The sequence below is a fragment of the Mesoplodon bidens genome (genome assembly GCF_964165515.1).
Source record: "Mesoplodon bidens genome assembly, contig: HAP1_SCAFFOLD_96, whole genome shotgun sequence".
In the NCBI taxonomy this organism is placed as follows: Eukaryota; Metazoa; Chordata; class Mammalia; order Artiodactyla; family Ziphiidae; genus Mesoplodon; species Mesoplodon bidens.
This window is the reverse complement of record NW_027671845.1, coordinates 1247630-1268018: the sequence shown is the minus strand read 5'-3', so window position 1 is coordinate 1268018 and position 20389 is coordinate 1247630. Positions and strand designations below refer to the sequence as shown.

Here is a 20389-nt window from a genome sequence, read left to right as displayed (position 1 = left end):
ATGCATAATCCAATTTAAAAACCTCTTCTTGGATGTGCAATGATAACCCTGGCTTTAGTACCAATAAATCAGACAACATATTTTACAATTACAGAACTGAAGAATAACTGTATATAACCTATGAGCAAAAAGCATCACAAAATGAATCTCAGTTCATAATTAGCAAGGGCGGCAGGGGCATGTAAACCTCACAAGCAAAACCTGGTGGAGCTCAGAAATGCACTGCATTCTTTTTTTTTTTTTGTGGTACGTGGGCCTCTCACAGCTGTGGCCTCTCCCGTTGCGGAGCACAGGCTCCGGACACGCAGGCTCAGAGGCCATGGCTCGCGGGCCGAGCCGCTCCGCGGCATGTGGGATCCTCCCTGTCCGGGGCACGAACCCGTGTCCCCTGCATTGGCAGGCAGGCTCTCAACCACTGCGCCACCAGGGAAGCCCATGCACTGCATTCTTTTGATCATGATCTTCAGCTCCAAATCACACTTGAAACTAGTTCAAAGGGGAAAACAAAATAGAAGAAATGTAATAACTGTTAGTTTTAGAGGAAAAAAAAGACAAGTCTAAGAGGATACAAATAATAAAAACTTTCAACAATGTGTGAATAGAGAATACATACTAAAAACCTATCATGAAAGTATGATGGTCAAGAACCCTCGCAGTAAAAGGTCAGACAAAAACCAGAAAAACTGATCATGAATTCTAGTAGTTCTGGGGCTGAACAACCTACTCATTTAAACCAAAGGGATCATCACTAAAGCGCAGGGATTAAAAAATATTACATGAAAGGAAACTATCATGAGTCTTTTGTTTAAGTGTTGTGTGGACCATCACATTAAAATAACTGGAGTCTTTCAACACCCCCATGACGCACAGAAATAGCAAGTCAGACATACGGATCTGACAGGATATGATACAACCCTTACAAACTCTCACTACAGAAGAATGGACACAGGGTATAATTAACCAAATAGCCAAATTAATACAAACAGCCAGTAAACCTCACCAGTCAATCAGATGAATACAAAATAAAACAAAATGTGGTTATTCTCCTATCAGATGAAGCCAAGATTCTGTAAGAAAAGCCTTTAAATAATGTCTATACACTTTGGATCCAACAACTCTCTTTCTAAGAATTTAACCAAAAGAAATAGTCAGAGATATAGGTAAGGATATATATCAGAGTACTATTTGTAACTGAAAAACTGGACAAAGCTTATATACAAGAATGGATAAGCTATGTGCACTGTGGCATATTCATATAATGGAATACTGAACAATCACAAAAAATGATGTAGGAGATGCAAATTTACTGACTTGCTAAAATGCTCATACTGAATTAATTGAAAAAAGTTATAAAATTTGGAGTAATCCCACTTGCATAGAAAATGGAGAGGTACTCATTTTTGTAGTTTTACATTTTTTTACAAGTGCTACAGGCCAGTGTTTGTGAGAGGCAGGCTTCCCATCTACTGTTGTGGTGGACTATAAATTGGCATAGCCTTTCTGGGTGGTAATTTGGCCATGTGTATCAAATGTCTTAAAAATAGGTCACACTCAGTCATTCCACTTGTAGTACCTTATTCTACAGAAGTAATCCTGATGCACACAGAGATGTATATACAACGTATTCACATTGTTTCTGACAGGGAAAAGCAAACTGTCTAAATAGAATTGCAAAGAATTGATTAAACTATGGGACATCAATACGACGCCATACTACATGATACATCATTAAGTGAAAAAAGCAGGCATATGAAATAGCAAGTATACTACAATTCTATTTTTGTAATCCCTAAGTGTACATATATATTTGTAGAAAAAAAAAAGACTGAAAGTATATACACCAAAATGAACAGTGATTATATCTGGGTATTAAAATTATACGTAATTGTTCTCTTGTTACTCTGTATTTTCTGTAAAGGATATATGCAACTCTGAGAGAAAGTTGAAAAGCAAAATAAAAGCTATCAGTAAAATGAGGCTTTAAAAAATCCTATCACAATAGTATCATGCCAAAAGCTAAGCATATTTCATATTAAAAATTCAATATTTTCAATTTTAGAATTTCCCTCTAAGCCATAAATCCTCACTAAGAGATTCTGCCAAAGCACTTGCACCCAGGTCACCAATGAGCGTGTTGCAGTTCAGAGTGATGTGCCTCAAACCAGCCATGCAGTCAAGATCACGTCTCCTGGAATGAAGACTCTCAGCCCAGGTTTCTTCATGCCTTCTGGTAGTCGGATACTTCAAAGATTTAATGGGATGAAATTAAGATGCTTGAATAAGGAAACAAGGTGTGCCTGAGTATGGCTTATTCTGTCAGAGATTTACACACACACACAGATCAAGCATATATGCCAGGAGCATCAACCTGAGAAATTCAACAGTCACTTCTGGTTTACGAGTCCAGTGACCCAGATTCTGCTTGGTCAGTGATTAGATTCTAGCCACTGCATTTCCTGTTTCTGAACACTTATGCAAAGTTGGACAACTCAATTACAGTCTATGAATTATTTTCCTTATCTTCTAAGTCAGGGAATTGGTTCTAAATTCTATCTTTGCTGAGGCCCTATATTTCATCATCCTGTCCTCCAATGGCCTCCAAACACCTGACTGGGCAAACCATAAGAAAACTTTTTAATATGCATCTTATTTATTAACAAATTATATACACAAAGTTCCATACCTATAATTTATGTACATGATAAACTACACAGATTTTTAAAAATAATACAAAGGTAAAAATGTTCTAATATTTTCTTTTCCTAACTCCTAAGGCATTATTTTATTTTACTTATTTTTTATAAAGATTTATTTATTTATTTGTTTGTTTGTTTGTTTGTTTGGCTGTGCCGGTCTTTAATTGCAGCATGCCGGATCTTTTAGTTGTGGCATGTGGGCTCTTAGTTATGGCAGGCACTTGGGATCTAGTTCCTTGAGCAGGGATCGAACCCAAGCCCCCTACATTGGGAGCACATAGTGTTAACTGCTGGACCGCCAGGGAAGTCTCAAGCATTATTTAAAAAACTATATTTACAAAATGTATCTCACATGCTACCTAGGGTGTGCACACAAGCTTTAGAGGCCTGGGCTATGCAGAGCCAGTTTGATGTACCTTGGGAAAATAATGGTTTGACATTTAAGCAAAAGTACTGTCCTGAAGACATTCAATTCTTTATATTCATAAAGTAAATTTTGGTAACAGGGAACACTGACTGTCAATGAAAAAAGTCTTATTACATTTCTGAAAAAGTAAAAGACTCAAAGTGCCTTTGTTACTCTAAAAGGAAAATCATTAGTGTCATTTTTCTATTAACAATAACTTATTAAAACTCCAAGCAGAAACAACAGCAATCACTTACACAGCGCTTAGTATGTGCCAGGCACTATTTATACAAATAAGTGCATTTAAACCTCATAAGGAGGCATAGAGGTTAAGTGATTTGCCCATGGTCACTAGCTATGAAATGGGAGAAAGGGGATTTGAACCTAGGCCATTTGGCTTCCGCACCCAAGTTCCTGACTGTTTTCTACCTCAGGGGTCAATGGACTTGCCCTGTATAGGCTCAAAGAATTTTTCAATTTTTAAAATCTAAATTTAAACATTTCCAGATTTGTGGGCTGTACAGTTACTGTTGCAACTACTCTGCCCCACTGGTGTAGGGTGAAAGGAGCCATAACTACCATGTAAACAACGGGTGCGACTATGTTCCAGAAAAACTTCCTTTACAAAGCCAGGCGACGGGCTGGATCTGGCCCACCAGCCAGAGTTTACCTATCCCTGATCTGCACCATCAAACTATTAAAAAGCCTTCATGTCAAATTATTAACTAACTTTAGGCCTAAATACAGTCATTATAACCACTGTAAAGTTGTTAAGGCATTATTTTAAAAACTGTATTTACAAATTGCTGATGTAGTGACTTTTATTAGTTTAAAAACTACAACAGCTAATAAACACTTGATTCATTTAAGTCTTGAAGACTAGAATGGCATAGTTTCTTCAGAGTATTACAATAAAAGTTTTCAGTAAAAAAACATTCATAAAAGTATTATTAGGTATTATATATTAAATCTATTTCTAAAATTAAGTGGACTATCTTTACTAAATGGTAGAATCCCAAACTGAAAACTGGTCACATTCTTTCAGCAAAATGAAAGCTGCGCTCACATGTATCAAAAGACAAAAATTAGGGCTTCCCTGGTGGCGCAGTGGTTGAGAGTCCGCCTGCCAATGCAGGGGACATGGGTTCGTGCCCCGGTCCGGGAAGATCCCACATGCCGCGGAGCGGCTAGGCCCGTGAGCCATGGCCGCTGAGCCTGTGCGTCCAGAGCCTGTGCTCCGCAATGGGAGAGGCCACAACAGTACCACACACACACAAAAAAAAGACAAAAATTAACTGCCCTCTGTATCAATATATTAATGTGTTTCAATCACATATGTTTTCATGAAAGTTTAAACATAAAATCACCTTTAAGATCTAGGCCATGGGATCTGCTCCATGCCATGACAGAATACACCCCGTGAAGTTTACTTAACTTGTCTTAAGTGTGATAGAATTCTTTATACCTTGACAAATAACTAAAAGGAAAAAAAAAAAACCCACACACACAATAAGATGAAGAGCCTATACATTTGTCAATCTTGACTTATTTGCTTTTCTTGAGTCAGTTGGAAGTTTATAGCCACATTCTCAAAATCATTAACTACAATCTTCCCAAACAGGTAATTGACGAACAGATGCATTCTAAAACTTGTCAGTAACAAAGTGCTATTCCAGTTTACAGCAACAGTTTAATTCTACTTAGATACTAAAACTGAATACACTGAATACTGCAAACTTGATTCCCAACCACTCAGCAAAGTACTACATACCTTTTCAGATATAGGAAAAAAAAGAAAAAGCATACGATCCTTCCTATTTTCATTTCCAAAGATACATCCCAATCTTAATGATCAATCAGCGATTTAAACGTCAACTATAAACCCAGTATACTGCTGCTGTGCAGTGTACTAGAGCAATAGAAGAGAGAGGACCTCAAACCCTCTGTTCCCTCAAATTCAAAGGCAGGCTTCCTGACCCCTCCAGACCACTACTGGACACAGGGAAGGCACACTAATGTTGCAGGACCCCAACCAACAGTCACCTGCTTTGTGATTACTTCCATGACACACCCTCACCAACACCACTGAGTTTGCTGCTCCTACGGGACGTTACATGTATTTACTATTTTAACACATACCACAGTGCATCATAATTATGATTGCAGATAGATGTTCTAACAATTGAAAGAGAATGATGACTTTTTTGCTCTTTACATCTTGCTATTTCCCTTCCCATAAAATTTCTTGAAGCGAAACCATAAAATATACACAAACACAAAAAACAGAAAATATACAAAACGTGTGCTTTGCACCTTAACGCAAACTTAAGTAAAATTAGTTCTGACAGTATCCGGCATGACAAACTTCCATGGTACAAATGAGAATGGACCAAGGTTTGAGCAGGTACAGGAGATAATCCAGGCATGAACAACACCAAGGAAAGGTAGACAGGAAGTAACATGGTGTGTAGGAAATCACGACACCAGTCTGATGGGAAGAGACTTAAACAAGACTGAAACTCACTTTCTAAACCTCCATCTCCAACTGGACAATTCGCAGGACACAGGTACACCAAAGTGGCCAATTTATTCAATCCCTTTAATATGGAGGAAGAGTTTAAAATTTTACTGGTTTAATTTGCCCCAAAAGCAACTCTCAACAGTTATGGCCTCTGTCGTCGGAGCTTTGTATGAAATTAAGTCAAAGTGTGGAGCTCCTTTGCCTTTTTTTTTTCTCCTTAAAAAAGAAAAGAAACAATTGTTCCGAGTAAAAACAGACATATTCCAAAGCATGTGTACATTGAAAAGTAAAGAAACTTTATTAACAACTTCATAAAAACTGACTTAAAATTTTAAAACGAAAAAAACATGAAGTCCTTCCGACTGGAGTCGTGTCTCATAGTGTCCTTTCTTTACAGAAATAGTCGTATTATGACACATATGCACAAGGATTAACACCATGACACACTGTACACGGCGGGCCCTGGCGAGCTCACCAGTTGTCGTCTGAGTCCAGGTCTCTGGGGAGGATCCACTCCACGGATGAGCCCAGCAGAGTCTGAAGCTCGTTCGTGAACTCCACCAGATCTAAGAGCTCCTTACTTTCTGGATTACAGGACTCCAGGTCTTTGGGGCAAGAGAATAAGAGACTTGCTGACACTTGCCGGCAGAACTCGGCCTCCGCGATGGTGACGATTTCCACATTTGGAAAATTGCAGCGGAATATGCAGGAGGACATTTGCAGTTTCTTGAGCAGGTCTGAGAGCAACAGCCAGTTACGAGGCCTACACCAGAGAAAGGACAGTGGTTTGAGTTTCCGGCAAAATTAGAGGCGCTCCCAACTATGAACTACCCGTCTCCTGGCGGGGAAAGGGCCTGCTACTTCCACTTTGATTACCCCACCCCCACCCCACTTCTCACTGTCCTTAGAAGGTCTACTTCTTCTTTTTCTTTTTTAATTTTATTTATTTATTTATTTTTGGCTGCATTGGGCCTGTTGCTGCGCACGGGCTTTCTCTAGTTGTGGCTCGCGGGATCTAGAGTGCAGGCTCAGTAGCTGTGGCGCACAGGCTTAGTTGCTCCGTGGCATGTGGGATCTTCCAAGACCAGGGCTCGAACCTGTGTCCGCTGAACTGACAGGCAGATTCTTAACCATTGTGCCACCAGGGAAGCCCGGAAGATCTACTTCTAGCGGGGGAACTCTGGACTCATGTGCATGTGTTAAGAGACCACCTAGGGCAGACCAGCCAACTTAGACAAAAGCAGGAGCAGCGCCCCTGAACGAGCCTCATTGCAGGCCACCCCAGTGCTGCCTTGGCTCTGGCCACAACTCAGGTCACCCCTCTCCAAGTAAGTGCACCCCGTTCTAGTCACTGGGGAAAACCAGTCTGTATGCCAACCCAAGGGAGATGGCAAACACCTCTTTGACCTCTCCTCTCCTCCGGCCCTCACGGAGAGAGCATGAGAAACACTCGAGGTCACCTGGCTTTCCTTGCCTTTCCCACACCTCCAACCTGCCTCTCAATGCTGCCGGGAGTGAGGCTTTTTCGAGAAGGGAGGTGGTACAATCCTTCCTGATACCCTGCCACGCTTTATCATCTCTATCCCGAATAGAATGTCACCACAAGGGCAGACACGTTCCCAGCCTCAGAGTCCAAGGAGGATGCTACTCCTTAAGCACCGGGGTCAACACACAGCAGAGCAAGGTCTCCTGATGTGTTCACTCCAAAGGGTTGGTCATGGGGCACAGTGGCCCGACCGTGGGGACAAGACTCGATCTATGCAAATCTGAAGACACATAAGATCCCAGGTGCCACATACGGCTTTCTCTAATCTTATACGAGAAGCGGGTACACATCAGTATCGTCCCGTGGACCTCACGCGCCTTGGAAGGCCCCTATGGTAGCCGTTTGGGGAGGATCCCTTCCCCAAGAGTTTACTGACTGAAACTGTGCAATTGCAGTCGCTGACTCCCGTGTCCTTTGGGCTCTAGGGGTGTGTTCCAATGAGGGCAGTTGGCTGGGGAGCCCTCCCACCCCCAAACTTTTCTGGAAACGTTCCACTGCATTATGTGAGGTCGGTGGACACTTGGTGAGGAATTCACTCACCCCCCAACCCAGCCAACCTCATCTACTGAAGGGGATTTCTAACTCCTGCCACCCCACAGAGCAGCTGGGCTGGCTCTTGACCACATGCTGGCCACGCTCACCCCTGAGCGACGGACACCTGGACGTTATAACACGGCAAAAGGGGGTCTTCGGAAAATTCAGATTCCAATAGGTCACCATAGGCCTCGTTGCTGTCATCCTGGTCCTCCGGTCCTGGGGGATTTGCTAAAACATCATAACCACTTTCATCATCTGGTTCTAACCGGGGGGGCAAACAAGAGAGAGGTCAGTAAGCTGGAGCAAGATTCCAGCTGTTCGCCAAAAAGGACTCTGGAAAAATTCTTTCCCAAGCCAAGTCCTGCTCACAGCACCACCACCACCCCCAGAAGCCCAACTGAAACGAACAAGGCTGTTCAGCACACACAGAGCTGCCAGAGAACTCCGAAGAGCAACCGGGGTTACCGTCGTCAGGAGCCTGCAGGTTATTTAAACAGTCTGCAGAGGTGGTGGGGGGGGAAGAGAGAGAGAGAGAAACAAGATAACGCCTGCTGGTAAGAGGCAAATGCTGCTGGAGTTCGGGAACATCTCACGCTGGGGCTGGTGTCACCTCCTGACAAGTCCCACTGCACACGCCTCCAGGTATCTGACTGAAACCTCCCCACGCGTCCACCCGCCTTCCTGAGGGACTGCCCGCCTCACCGCCCCAGCCTGCCAAACAAAAGCTAGCCTGGCTAGCTAAGAGTTTTCCAGCCCCCCACCTCGCAAAACTCAAAGTACGTATCTCTTCTTTGACAGACTAACGTTGGGCCGCTTTTCCCAGTAAAGGGTCACTTAGAGTAAACGGGGGGTGGGGGTAGGGGGAACCCAGGTGAAAGGCTGTGAAGTCACCGTCTAGATGCTTGAACAAGACCGTGTCTTGACCTCTGCCGTACCTGTTAAGAACTTCTCCAGAAGTTCGCTGTGGTTCACTTTCTTGATGGTTCTACCTGAGTACGTAGCCAGGGTAGCATCAGCACCGTAGGAGAAGAGCAAGCGGACAATTTCGAGATGATCATTCTTGACAGCATCGTGGAGAGGCCTAGGAGAGGTGCGGGGGATTACACCTGTGCACGCGACGCTTGCTTCTAAGGACACGGGGCAAAATCGAGCGTGTGCGGCCAAGCCTCGTAGGCGCGCTATTTCACCGAGGAGGTGAGTGTACGGTCGCTGCGACAAATTACTCTGTTATTTCAACACATAACCCTTTACGGGACAGGTGAAGGGACCATCTCAGGCCTAATTCTTCAATGCAAATCTCTCTTAATGCATGGCCCAAGGAGGAACTCAGGCCACGATGAAAATGTTTCCAATGAACTTAAATAGTGACAGACTGTAAGAAGGTAACATACGGCGGGGTGGGGGGAAGAACCCCAGCACCACGGAAGCAGATACAAGAAGCCATTGTTACACCATTACAAACAAAACCCAAAAAGTGCAGTTGGTAAAAGAAACTAGGGGCAAAGTGGAACCTCTCCTGAAACCAATTTGGAGATGAGTGATCAACCCTCTCGCCCAGAAGCAGTCGACAGGCAGGGCGAGTTCTCAGGAGGATACAGAGTCCTCCTGCCCGTGTCCGCTGGGGTCAGGAACACTGTCCGCAGTCCCATCCAGAAAGGATGCGATTTGGAAACCATGAACCACCAAATACCTTACGGTTTTGCTCATTTTATGACCGTCAGGAAAGCCCCAGTGCCCTGCCTCGTGGTGGCATCCCAGGTACAACCAGGAAGATGCTTGGGCTGACTCAGACATGGCCTCTGGCCAATAAACCGAGGTCAAGGACAGAGTGGGGGCCAGGCCCGGGGATGTGGGTGGACACGGCAGGTCCTATCAAGCCAGTTGCCACTGGACCTGTCTGTACTCCTGCAACTTTCAACTCACATATATGTTCAAGAGTGAGATTCAACAGACGCTGGTGAAGAGTCCAGGGTCTTAAAAGAGAACACCCCTGATTATTCATGCAGGCTCAACATTTTCAGGGACTTCTGTCCATAAGAGCGTCACAGAGTTTTAAAGTTCTATGTAAATTTGCCAGAAAGATCTGTCCGATTCCATTCTAGAGGACTCCGCCACCACTGTGCTTACATGGCACTCACTCTCCATCTTTCCTTCTGGGGTTCCCCGCACACCCTGAGAACCACTGCCTATGCCCCAGCAGGGCCAGGCCAAGAGCAAGACCGCCACTGACCCGGTTCCATCCTGGGCACTGCAGTTGACATCGGCGCCATATTCAAGGAGGTGTCGTACGATGTTGAGCCAACCTCTTGCACAAGCCTTGTGCAGGGCACAGTAACCCGCGTTGTCGCGGTGGTTCACATCACAAATCTTGTTCTCCAGGCAGTACAAGACCACTTCCTACGGGGAGAGGAGAGGAGAGGAGAGGAGATACCATCAGACCACCATACAGTGAACCTTGTAAGGGTGACCTCCCCATAGCTTGCCAGTGCCCACTTTCAAAGGCATACATCCTTGGGGCCAAAAGCCCACCATGGCGCGGGCAGGCGGCAGGCATCCTGGTGGGGGGTGAGAGTGCGTGAGAAGGGCTTGGAGATGCAGACAGTGTTGTCTAAGGCTCTGCTGCACCAGTGGCCTGGCCATGGGCAAGTTACCCTTGAACTTCTCCAAGCTTCCACAGGGCTGCTGAGAGGACGCATTCGGATAGCGATGGAAGCCCTCAGCCCAGGGGCCGACGTGACCAGTACAGAGGTGTCACGGCTGCTAACATCTTAGATGACACATTGCCAAGCACAGACCATTCTCACTTGATGGGTCTGTTCAGTCAGTGGCAGTGGACGATAACACAAGTTTAGATCAAAGTATGGATGACCAACACTTAAAGAGAGCTTAAATCAGCCAGAGAACATTCCCCAGCTTAGAGAAGCAGGGACACCCAGGTCACCTACATCCTCGCAACCCTTGTTAAGAACCCAAATCAGAACCTGGGCCTCAGATGCTCTTGTCTGTACGTTAAGTAGAGTTAAAGAGAAGCTCTCTCCCTCCATCCTCGAGGAATGACACAAAATGCCTCCAATAACCCCACCCTCTATTTTGCCTCACTCCACCCTCTCAAGTAAATATGAAAATTTTAGACTGATTCTGCCCCAAGTTAATGACAGGAACCTGATACACCACAGGCTGCAACCTCCACATTTCAAGAATCAAATAAAACGTTCACCCCCGCCCCCGGAGATGTTCTGTGTCAACACTGTGCATTAGAATCACTGTTATTAACCTTATTTCTTTGGCTTGTTAAAATATTAATATGAACCACTCCCAGTAAGCAGAGCAGGAACTTATTCAATGTTTTATTACCTTAAGAAAGTTTTCAGACACATCGAAAGCATTTGCCACCAGAAAACACGTTATACTGTTAATACTGGGTAAGTCGTGCCCAGCAGAGAGCCGTCAGGTTCTGAGAGCTGGGAGTAGGCAGAACGTGCATGTGGCCCAACACATGGTCTGCTGGGTAAGGGGGGATGGGATGGGGTCAGAACAGGCCTCCTTGTGACATCTCTCAGGTAACTTATCTGTTAAACCTAAAACGGGGGTCATTCTAGCTGCTCATAAGTGCGAGATGGGTTCTGTAAAACCTTTTATGCCCTTTGGAGGACACGCCAATCAAAGGTGACCACTCACTTGGGAGCAAACTAGAATGTTCCATTTGCTTACCACGTGAACCCAATGGGGCATGCTGGTAAACCTGGCCATCGGGGCCCTGTTACTTCAGGTCACTGCAGCAGCTCCCTTCCAAAACAAGAGGAGGAAGAGAAAAGGCACGCCCACGAATGCGTTTCTCCGTTTACATCCCAACCTGCCAGAAAGCCCACAATCCTCTGGGCTCCCAGGCCACCTGCCCCGAGCCCTGGTATCCAGGATACCGCATGAAGCTGCTGCTCTTTTAGCAGGCCCTCACTAGCCAGACTTGAGTGGACGGCTGCAAGCTAATGAGTTGTGTGCCCCAGCCACGGAGAGGCCCTGTCACGTGGCTCTGGGATCAGGTCTGAACGCCACCAACTGCTGTGCACACATCAATTTACTCAACCCAGGGTTTATTTGCTGTGACAATCATGGCCTTCACCTGGAAACCTTCATCACTACTAGGGCAGATTCAAGGGTACCTAGAAATGAAAGGCCGTCCAAGCTGGTGGGTAAGTCAACTCTCTTCTCCCGGAAGATGGCAGCAGAGGCAGCAGTAGCCCCACGGCCAGGTCAGACTTTTTGCCACGGGCTGTCCTAACTCAACCACGTTGATCCCACTATTTACACAGTGCTTCTCATTTCCCCAGATGAGGACGTCTTCTGTCACCCACAGGAACCCAGGAGCTACCAGGAAAGGAAGGTAGTACCATCCTCATTCAACACTTGGAAACTGAGGCCCAGAGATATTAAACCCCAAGTTCAATTAACATGAAGTACTAGACCTATAACTCAGGTCTTTGGTACCTGGTCAGCTGGGAAGATTCAAAGGGCCCAAGAGGGCCCCAGTTAGAGGGATGCAATCCAGCTGTGACGAGCATCCCACAGGCCTTCTCTGTTGGGGGTCAAGTGGGCTAACTACACTATCCTAACTAGGAGGGTGATGGCCTCTAAATGGATGGCAACCATCGCCACCAACACTTTCTCTAACTGAAAGGTGAAGAGGCGGGGCGAGTCTGTCGACGCAACACATTCCTTGGTTTATTTTCTCCGCTAGAAATAAACGGGAGTGTCTGAAGGGCAGCCCAGCCATTCCCAAGCAAAGTCAAACTGCTTTTGTTGGACAGCTCTCTGTTCAGCGGCTATAAGCCGAATGCCACTACCCGCAAAATGTAACCATATAGGCCATAAGCCCAACGTTGTTAATTAAATGCCTCATTAACTTTTTGAAAAACATGACTTAATCAGTTCATAGAAAATTTAACCATCACCGCTAAAGGCACAAGCATGTGGTTGCACACTGGCGTTTCAGCCTAAGAAATAGAAGCCTTTTTCCCAGGAGGGAAAGGTTTGAGGTCTTTGGCCACACAAGTGATCTATTTAACGCGGATCTGAAGCCAGAGTGTGTTTCTAAACTTCCAGAACCACATTATCATGACATAAAGCTCAGACAGCCTTTATACTGCACATGGTATCTTTGGCTAAGCAGAAGAAAATAACCAAGAATGCTGAAGACAAAACTTCAGGAAAACCCTCCCAAACCACACCCTTATCTGCTTAAGCAAACTGTCCTTCAATTTGAAAAGGTTGAAGCTGCCACATCTCCCAACTGGGCCATCATCCCAACATTTAAAATTCTGCCTAGAGAAATCCCAGAAACTTGGATTCAAAGTTGAAAGCGTTCATCTACTTGTCACAATGTTCAGCATCAACACTGGTGATCTGTGGAATCTACATATTGAAATTTACATTTGAAGAAAAAAACAAATCCGACCCTAAACATTCCCAAGGCTTCCTGTGCAATCAAAGGCCAGGTAGCCTAAAAAAGGATGGATCAAGTGCCCCTTGGTCCAGGCCTCAGAGCCACCAAACCAAAATGGAAACTGTCTTAGAGGACCAACGAGGGTCTTTTGACCTCTCTGGTCCCAAAGGGAGGCTGCTGGAAATGATGCCAAGTTCACAGGTGGGGCTCGGAGCCCCGCCCTCCACGGCGGGTGCAGCAGCACCCTGCCCCCCCCATCTCCAGCATTTGCTGGAAGCGGGAGTCTACTTTCTCAACCCTAACCCAAAAGTTGGGGTTAGGGGTCTCCCCCCGACCTCCAGCGTTTGCTGGAAGCAAGGAGACTATCTTCTCAACCACGGGGGGGGGTCTAGCTCAACACTATGTGCAACATCTGCTCTGTCCTCCTAGGCGCCCGCTCTCAGCTCTTGGGAAACCAACTGGGTGCTCCTTGGACTTCACCTGCAAGTAACTGCGCTAACTACCAGAAAGTGCTCTCTAGCTAATGGAGAGGTCTCCAAGAGACGTGTAGATATAAACAACAGCACATTCAACCCACAACAACAACAAAAAAACATCCCAAACTAAGCATAGCCCTAGTGCTTCCAACTTCCCACCCACAGTCATGCCTTAGGGCCAAGGCAGGCACACTTCCAAGGGCTCACGGCACTATGGACCGGGGTGGGGGGACACGACGGGAGACGGGGGACAGGGGCACAGAGCTGGCTGAGGGTGTGGGCGCCAGGGCTCCGGGCCAGCCTGGGTCCTGCCACCCCAGTGCTCAGCCACACCTCCACGCTCAGCCTGCTGCACCGCGTTTTACTGTCACCATTCAACTCCCAGAGGGCTGATGCCAGCACAGAAAAATGCCTTTGCCCTGTGGGCTATTACATCACAATTGCTACTGACAAGTATGGTGGGGGAACTGCACAGGGCATGGAGAGTCATCTGTCTCACAGAGGTTTTGAACTGTCAAAAGGGCAATTCCAGTGTGAGCCAGTCTTGCTGAGGAGCGTGGTGGGCTGTGGAGCACTGCTGGATTGCTACCTGTACGGGTATCAGCTAACCCCTCTGAGGCTCAGTTTCCTCATCCGAGAGTGGGCTAGTACTCGTTACTCCCAAGTGAAGATGTTAAAAGGGTGAAAGGAGTTACTACAGATCACACGGGCTTAGGCAGATATCAGTTATCTTTCTATGTTGCTCTAGCAATAGAGGCCATCACTGTCATCAGCCGTGCTGGGTTGGGATACAGCAGTGTGGACAGGGAGTTTTGTGCAAGGCTCAACCCCTGCTCCCCGCCCATCAACCCTCGGCTCCCGTGCCCTCTCAGAAAGAGACTGCTCAGGTCTGCCCCACTCCCACCCCTACTCTGCACAGACACTTCCCACCCGCTGCCCCACAGGGGCATCACTCTGCCCCAAACAGCACAAGTTAGTAGAGCTAATAACTACTCTCCTTCTTGCTATTCAGAATCCAAAAGGGCTCATTAAAATTCCCCTGGTCGCCAAGCCCTGGGTTAGGTCAGATTTTATATCAGAGATAAGTGAGCCAGACTGGCCAAAGCAGCCTGCCTGCCTGAACGGGAACGGAACATCAGAGAGGCCTGCCTTTCTTTTCACACCACGACTGAACAAGCCACCAAAGAGCCCGCAGTGTGAGCGGGAGCCAACGCAAACACCCTGCTGGAACACCCAGCCCAGCCCGCCACGTGGAGGGGGCTGGGCTCTGAGACCCGCCCCCCATCCCCAGCCAGTGTGTCCCCCACCCAAGGAGCAGCAGCCGGTGGATCCTGATCCGGGGCACCCACAAGGATGCTCACCTCGTAGCCAAGCCGGGAGGCCTGCTGTAGGAGGGTGTCGTCTGCGTTCTTATTGACAATAAGTCTCCGCGCTTCTGGTGGCATCGGGCGGGACTGGGTGGTCTCTGGAGGGGAGCTTGAGCATGTCAGCTACGAGGCCTGGGAAGATGGTAACAATTGCTGCAAACGGTCCAAGGGCTTCTGGTCCTGCTTGGCCGGTGAAAGATCATAGTCGGAACTGGGCTCAGGCCGCTCCTGAGTGGAGGAAAGCACTTTTCCTCCTCTCTGTCTGAGGGAGGTGGGGCGCGAGGAAGGGGCTGCAATTTTACTCGCTGGAAACTTCACCGCCACCCAGGAGACACGTCCCCTAGGAAGGGGTAGGGACGTTTTGGGGGGAGGGGTTCAGGAAAAGGAAAGCTTTGTCCCCAGAAGCAGAGAAGTAGGCAGGCGGGATGTGCCTGCAGAGGCCCGGGGGGCGGGGGAGAGCCAGGGGCAAGAGGTACCTTGCCATCCGCATTGTCCACCTAGGAGTCCCCTGGCAGCGGCAAGCCCCGCCTGGGCTCCTGAGGGATCAAATGCTTGGTTTTGCACGGTCGCTTCGCGGATGGTTTCTCGCTGTTGTCGGTGTATTTCTGCGGCAGGGGCGAAGGCTGCCAATCCATTTCTTCGTCCATGCACAGCACATCTGTCAGGGGGAGAAGCAGCGGGCGTTACACAGTTGTAGCCGGTGAGGAAAGAAAAGCCCATTGTTAGCACTGATCGTTGGAGCAGCTTCAGTTTTTAAAGATATACCAATTATGTTTTCAAAGCACTAATATTTTAATTATCCCACATTCAACCGGCAAATGGGCTAACCCACGAAACGCCAAATGGCAAGTCGCTTCAAAGGGCCGCAAGAGAGGGCAGAAGCCAGCCCTTTTTGCGCTCCCGTCCCCACCCATGGGGGGCCTGGGTGCTCGGGACAGGGCGACTGGGGACAGACAGCCTGAGGCTGGAATGAGGGCACTGACAAGCGCCCGGGGTCACCCAAGACTTCCCTTCCTGCCCAGCCGCGGGCTGGGTGATGAGGAGCAGCCCAGGAAGTCGAGCTCCCACCTCACTGTCCATTCCATAAGAAGTGTGCAGGCTGAAAGGACCTCATGAAGAAAACTCCCCGCTCGCCACACGCTACTCTTGTCAACTTGGATGGCCCTCAGGTCCCCTCCAGGGCCGTTTCCCACAGAGGGCGGGTGATCCACCCTCCAGGAGCGCCCCCCGCCCCGTGCGTACCTTGTTCATTGTCACTGCATTTAAGGGACTCCTCCAACCAGCTTCTGTTGCTTTGGGCCTCTGCCCTTTTCCTGCCAGGTTTCTCTTCGGAGATGCTATTGCCCTGGGGGGTGACCGCAGGCTGGACCGCCTGGGTCACTTCCTTCCTGCCCTGCCGGCCAGGTTTGCTCTCTGCTGCCGACACCTGCTGCTTCTGCCGTTCTCTAAGGTGCAGCAAGCGGCGCTGCTTTCTGGGATGGAGCCCTGTTAATTCAATGCACACCTCAGGTTGGTCAGCTCACTGTAATGTGGCTCTTCTAAGCGGTTAGAGGAACTGTTTGTCATTTCCCTCTCAGGCCAGTCAGCTAATGGAGAAATAACTACAAATTAATGAAGAAGCCCCCCGGGGCGGGGGTGGTGGTGCGGGGAACAAACTGTCTTACACATCACTAACAGGAGTGGGGGAGGGGAGGGGTGTGGTCACTGTGTTGGCTGGAACTTGTCACCAAGTCTCGGGAGGGGGCCTATTTGCCTTTGGCCACCTTTGGGCTCCAGCCCCGCCACCTGGCTTTGGGGGGGTGGGGGGTAGGGAGGTGTGAGTGGCTCCCCCCAGGGATCCAGGGTGGGACTGGAACTTTCCACTGCTCCGCTCCAGGACTTCCGTAGGGTGCCCTGCGGGCCGAAGCGAAACCGAGCTCACCTTTGGAGACCCGTCTCGGCTTGGCTTTCAGCAGAGAGTTCTCCGGGAGCACAGTGGTCTCAGTGTGCTTCCTATTGCCAGAGACCTTGCGCTTTCTGTTCAGCCTGAGGGTGGGGCTGCGTGACGCGTCCGGGGCCGTCTGGTCGGTGAGGGACTCTCTGGGGGGCTCCGTGTCCATGTCCTCAGGCAGATCACTGTCTTCTGGGGCTTCGAAGGGGTCAGGTTTGCTTCCATCATAACACTCCCCTAGGGGAGGGGAGACAACCCGGAAAGGAGGGAACAAAGGTCACCAGGAGCAGGCAGGACCCCCATGCCCAAGGCAATCTGCTACCAACAGACCACCCCCCTTTGGAGACCAGGGGCCTCACACGCTGGAAGCACAAAACCCTCAGAAAGACGTCCCAAAGGAAGGACAGCTGAACACAGCCAGCAAAGAAAGCAGAAGATGAGGCGTGTAGCCCACTCACAATCCATCCTTCAAGGGTCAAGGTGAGGCATCTACACTCTCTCTCTATAGGCATGTGAGATAACTCCCTAACTGCTTAACTCTCCAAGGTGGCTTACTTTTAAAGGGGGGGTGAGTGACCTCACAGTAAGATCCAACCAATCAGGGCGGAGCTACAAATGACTATCCAACCAATCAGGGCGGAACTACAAATGACTATGGAAACAGCTGCTAGTAAACAAAAAAGGCTGATGTCATCAACAGACCAAATAGCCCCCAACTGCCATCTACACAGACATAGCACCAATGTTCACTTGGGTCAGCAGGGGCGAGGGTGAAGAAAAAGGGTAGGGAAAGAATGGTGGGAGGCTGGGAAGCTGGGGAGACCAAGGCAAGAGGAGCCTGGCAAAGGGAAAGGAAAGGCTTCCTGGTGCACACACAAGGGTCAAGGGCAATTTCAAAGAACTCAACCAGATTGCTACAAGTCCGTCTGTCCTCCTTCCACACCCGTGGGGGGAAAAGCATTTCACTGCCATCGAGGGGCTGCTCCTAGTTCCTGTCTAGGAAGAAGGCCCTCAGTGACACCAGTCACCCACCTGGCACGTCTCCACGCCTTCCTTCCCAGGCAACAAGCATCTAAGGACATTTCAAAGACAAGACTCCAAACCCTTCATGGGGGGGCGGGTGGGGGGGCGGCGGGCAGGGCTGAACTGCTCACACCTCAGCTCCGCCTGTGTTGCTCCTGCCCCCTCTGCTCAATCTAGCATCCACTTGGGGCTTTTCCTCCAATCACCCCAGCCTAACATCACTCCTCACTTTTGCTCTAGCCAAAGAAACAGTTCAACTGCTTTGCTAGTCACATTGTTTCTAACACACAAATAATTCCATAATGATCACTGTGCTGTTAAAGAGTTCCCCGAAGATGACCCTGTGTCCATCACCGGCCGGGGGTGGGGGTGGGTGTATGAGTTTGGTATTTCGTTAACACCTGAGCTAAGCTCCCACAGCCCGTTTTTCTAGATGAAATCATGGACACACCCCTCACATGCTGCTCGCATTCCTCCTCCTCTCCCTAGACCACTTCAAGTATCACTCCCACTTCTGCCCAGCCGGCTGGTCCCCTGATCAGCCTCTCTTGGGGGGCATTCCCAGCATTTAATGGCAGCCAGTTGTGGGGATGAACCTCACCCTGGCCTGGGCTAGCCTGACCTGTGTTCTCAATGGTGGAACACACTTAGCTTTTCTCCAAGGGTATCCCAAGGTGGGAGAGATCCCCATCTAGTCTTGCCGGAATGGTGGAATCACCCCAACCGCGAGGGTCTCCTGTCATGGCAGCAGGAGAAACCCCAAACTCCTGGCCTGTGCTTACGGGTGATGCAGCCCAGGCTACCGCAGGCCCGGTGAAGACGGCGTGCTGCAACTCTCACTCGGGCTGCTCTGTGACCCTCTTAAACACTCGGGCAGGAATGGCGCCGCTTTACAACTCGGCCCCCTTCACTTGTAAAGTGGGAATGTTATTGCTAGCCTCCCTCCAGGGTGGGCTTCATAATCACGGGCCGGGCTCAGCACAGAGAAAGGCTGGAAAAATCCCTTTAACCAAAAGATGCCAAGACTTTCAGACCAGCCTGAATCTCAGGCCTGAAATGTAGGAAATTTTAAGAGGTGAGCCCTGCTGGTTACACCATTGGACTTCTCTGGTCCAATCAGCCTTCCCTAAAAGCTCCGTGGGAGGGGATCCATGGAGGAATGGAAGGGCTACCTTAAGAACCCCCATGTCCAATTTGAAAGTTTCTTTTTCCAAACTAGGTCCATCCACCCTTCCCCCAACCCCAGAGCCTTTTAGGGCAAAGATCTCAATTCCCCTCAGCTAAGGCCCCCCAAGACCTTACGCTAGTGTGACCTTACCCAGGCCAGTAATAACCCTGAAGGACACCCACCCCGACTGCCCAAGATGCCCATGGCCACCAGCTATGGGGTAGAGGCTCCGTGTCACTTGGAGCTTCTCAAAGACTGTTCTAACCACGACCCACAGGAGGATGACCCTTGAGGGCAAAGGAGATGGGGAGATAAATAGATACACGGGGATCCTAACCATCAGGCTTTGCCATCATTGCTACTTTTGGCCCTTCTAAAAGTGGGAAGCCATGTGCCCTTGGTCACCCAGTCTAAGCAAGATGTGAACGTGGTCCCTGCAGCATGGTCCTATGACTCACAGCACATATATCCCAAATTCATTATGATTGTACCATAGCATCACCTCACAGAAGCATCACCACAGCAACATTTACAAGTCACTGTGGCAGCAAAGCACCCTCACCACTGTTGAGCCATGCCCAGTGAGGCCTAAACAAGGTGAGAGGGTTCTGACTTGCTGGAAGGCTCCCCAGGATTAAAATCCCCTTCTCTGTAGCTTAACTATAATAGCACCTCCAGTCAGGGCTAACCTTGTTCAAAGTTACACCTGCTACACAAGGAGTGCAGGGGATCTCTGTTCCAAAGTAGTTTACAAACGTGCAAGTGCTCAGCTGGAAGAGAAGTTCCCTGAGCAAAGAAGTTTCATGAAGCCCCTCGACTGAGGCTTCCTCCAGCTCCTGGCCAGGCACTGCCACTGAGCAGGTCCTAGGCCTGTCCCAGCCAAGTGCTTGGCAAGGGAGATGGTTACTCCAAGTTTGAGAAGGAAGGGACCAGTGCCACCTTGCCCCGCCCCATCTTCAAATGCCACTGAGGGTTCCTAGTGATGAACTTCCAAGTCTGAGGAACCTCCAAACTCTGGTGAACTTCCAAAATAAAAATTTCACTCAGCCACCCATGTGATCATAAAGAATAAATGAGTATCTCGGCCACTGTGTTTTCAAGTTAATTCCTTTTTTTAAACAAGCCCCTAGCAACAAGATGCACCCGCACCAGGACAACCAGGGCCACGCAAACAGCACCCACCACCTTGGAAGCTCCTGGGCCCTCCATGGGTAGGGGCTGCCTCAGAAGGGGGAAGGCATCTTGAAGGCATCCTGGACCCTCTCTGGGACCCCTGCCC

The 20389-nt window shown here is 48.7% G+C and overlaps 1 protein-coding gene and 1 pseudogene across 2 annotated transcripts in view; both read right to left on the bottom strand.

Moving 5' to 3' along the window:
* LOC308610914 (centrosomal protein of 78 kDa-like) overlaps positions 1 to 20389 on the bottom strand; it is a 558473-nt pseudogene that overhangs the window by 22257 nt on the left and 515827 nt on the right. The window lies entirely within an intron of this gene.
* LOC308610909 (BCL-6 corepressor-like) overlaps positions 5978 to 20389 on the bottom strand; it is a 43404-nt gene continuing 28992 nt past the window's right edge. Inside the window, 7 exon segments of the mRNA XM_081259897.1 lie at positions 5978 to 6386; positions 7811 to 7967; positions 8642 to 8695; positions 15236 to 15251; positions 15505 to 15647; positions 16232 to 16474; positions 16911 to 17156. Coding sequence (XP_081116023.1) covers positions 6095 to 6386; positions 7811 to 7967; positions 8642 to 8695; positions 15236 to 15251; positions 15505 to 15647; positions 16232 to 16474; positions 16911 to 17156 — 1151 coding nt within the window. The 3' untranslated portion in view covers positions 5978 to 6094.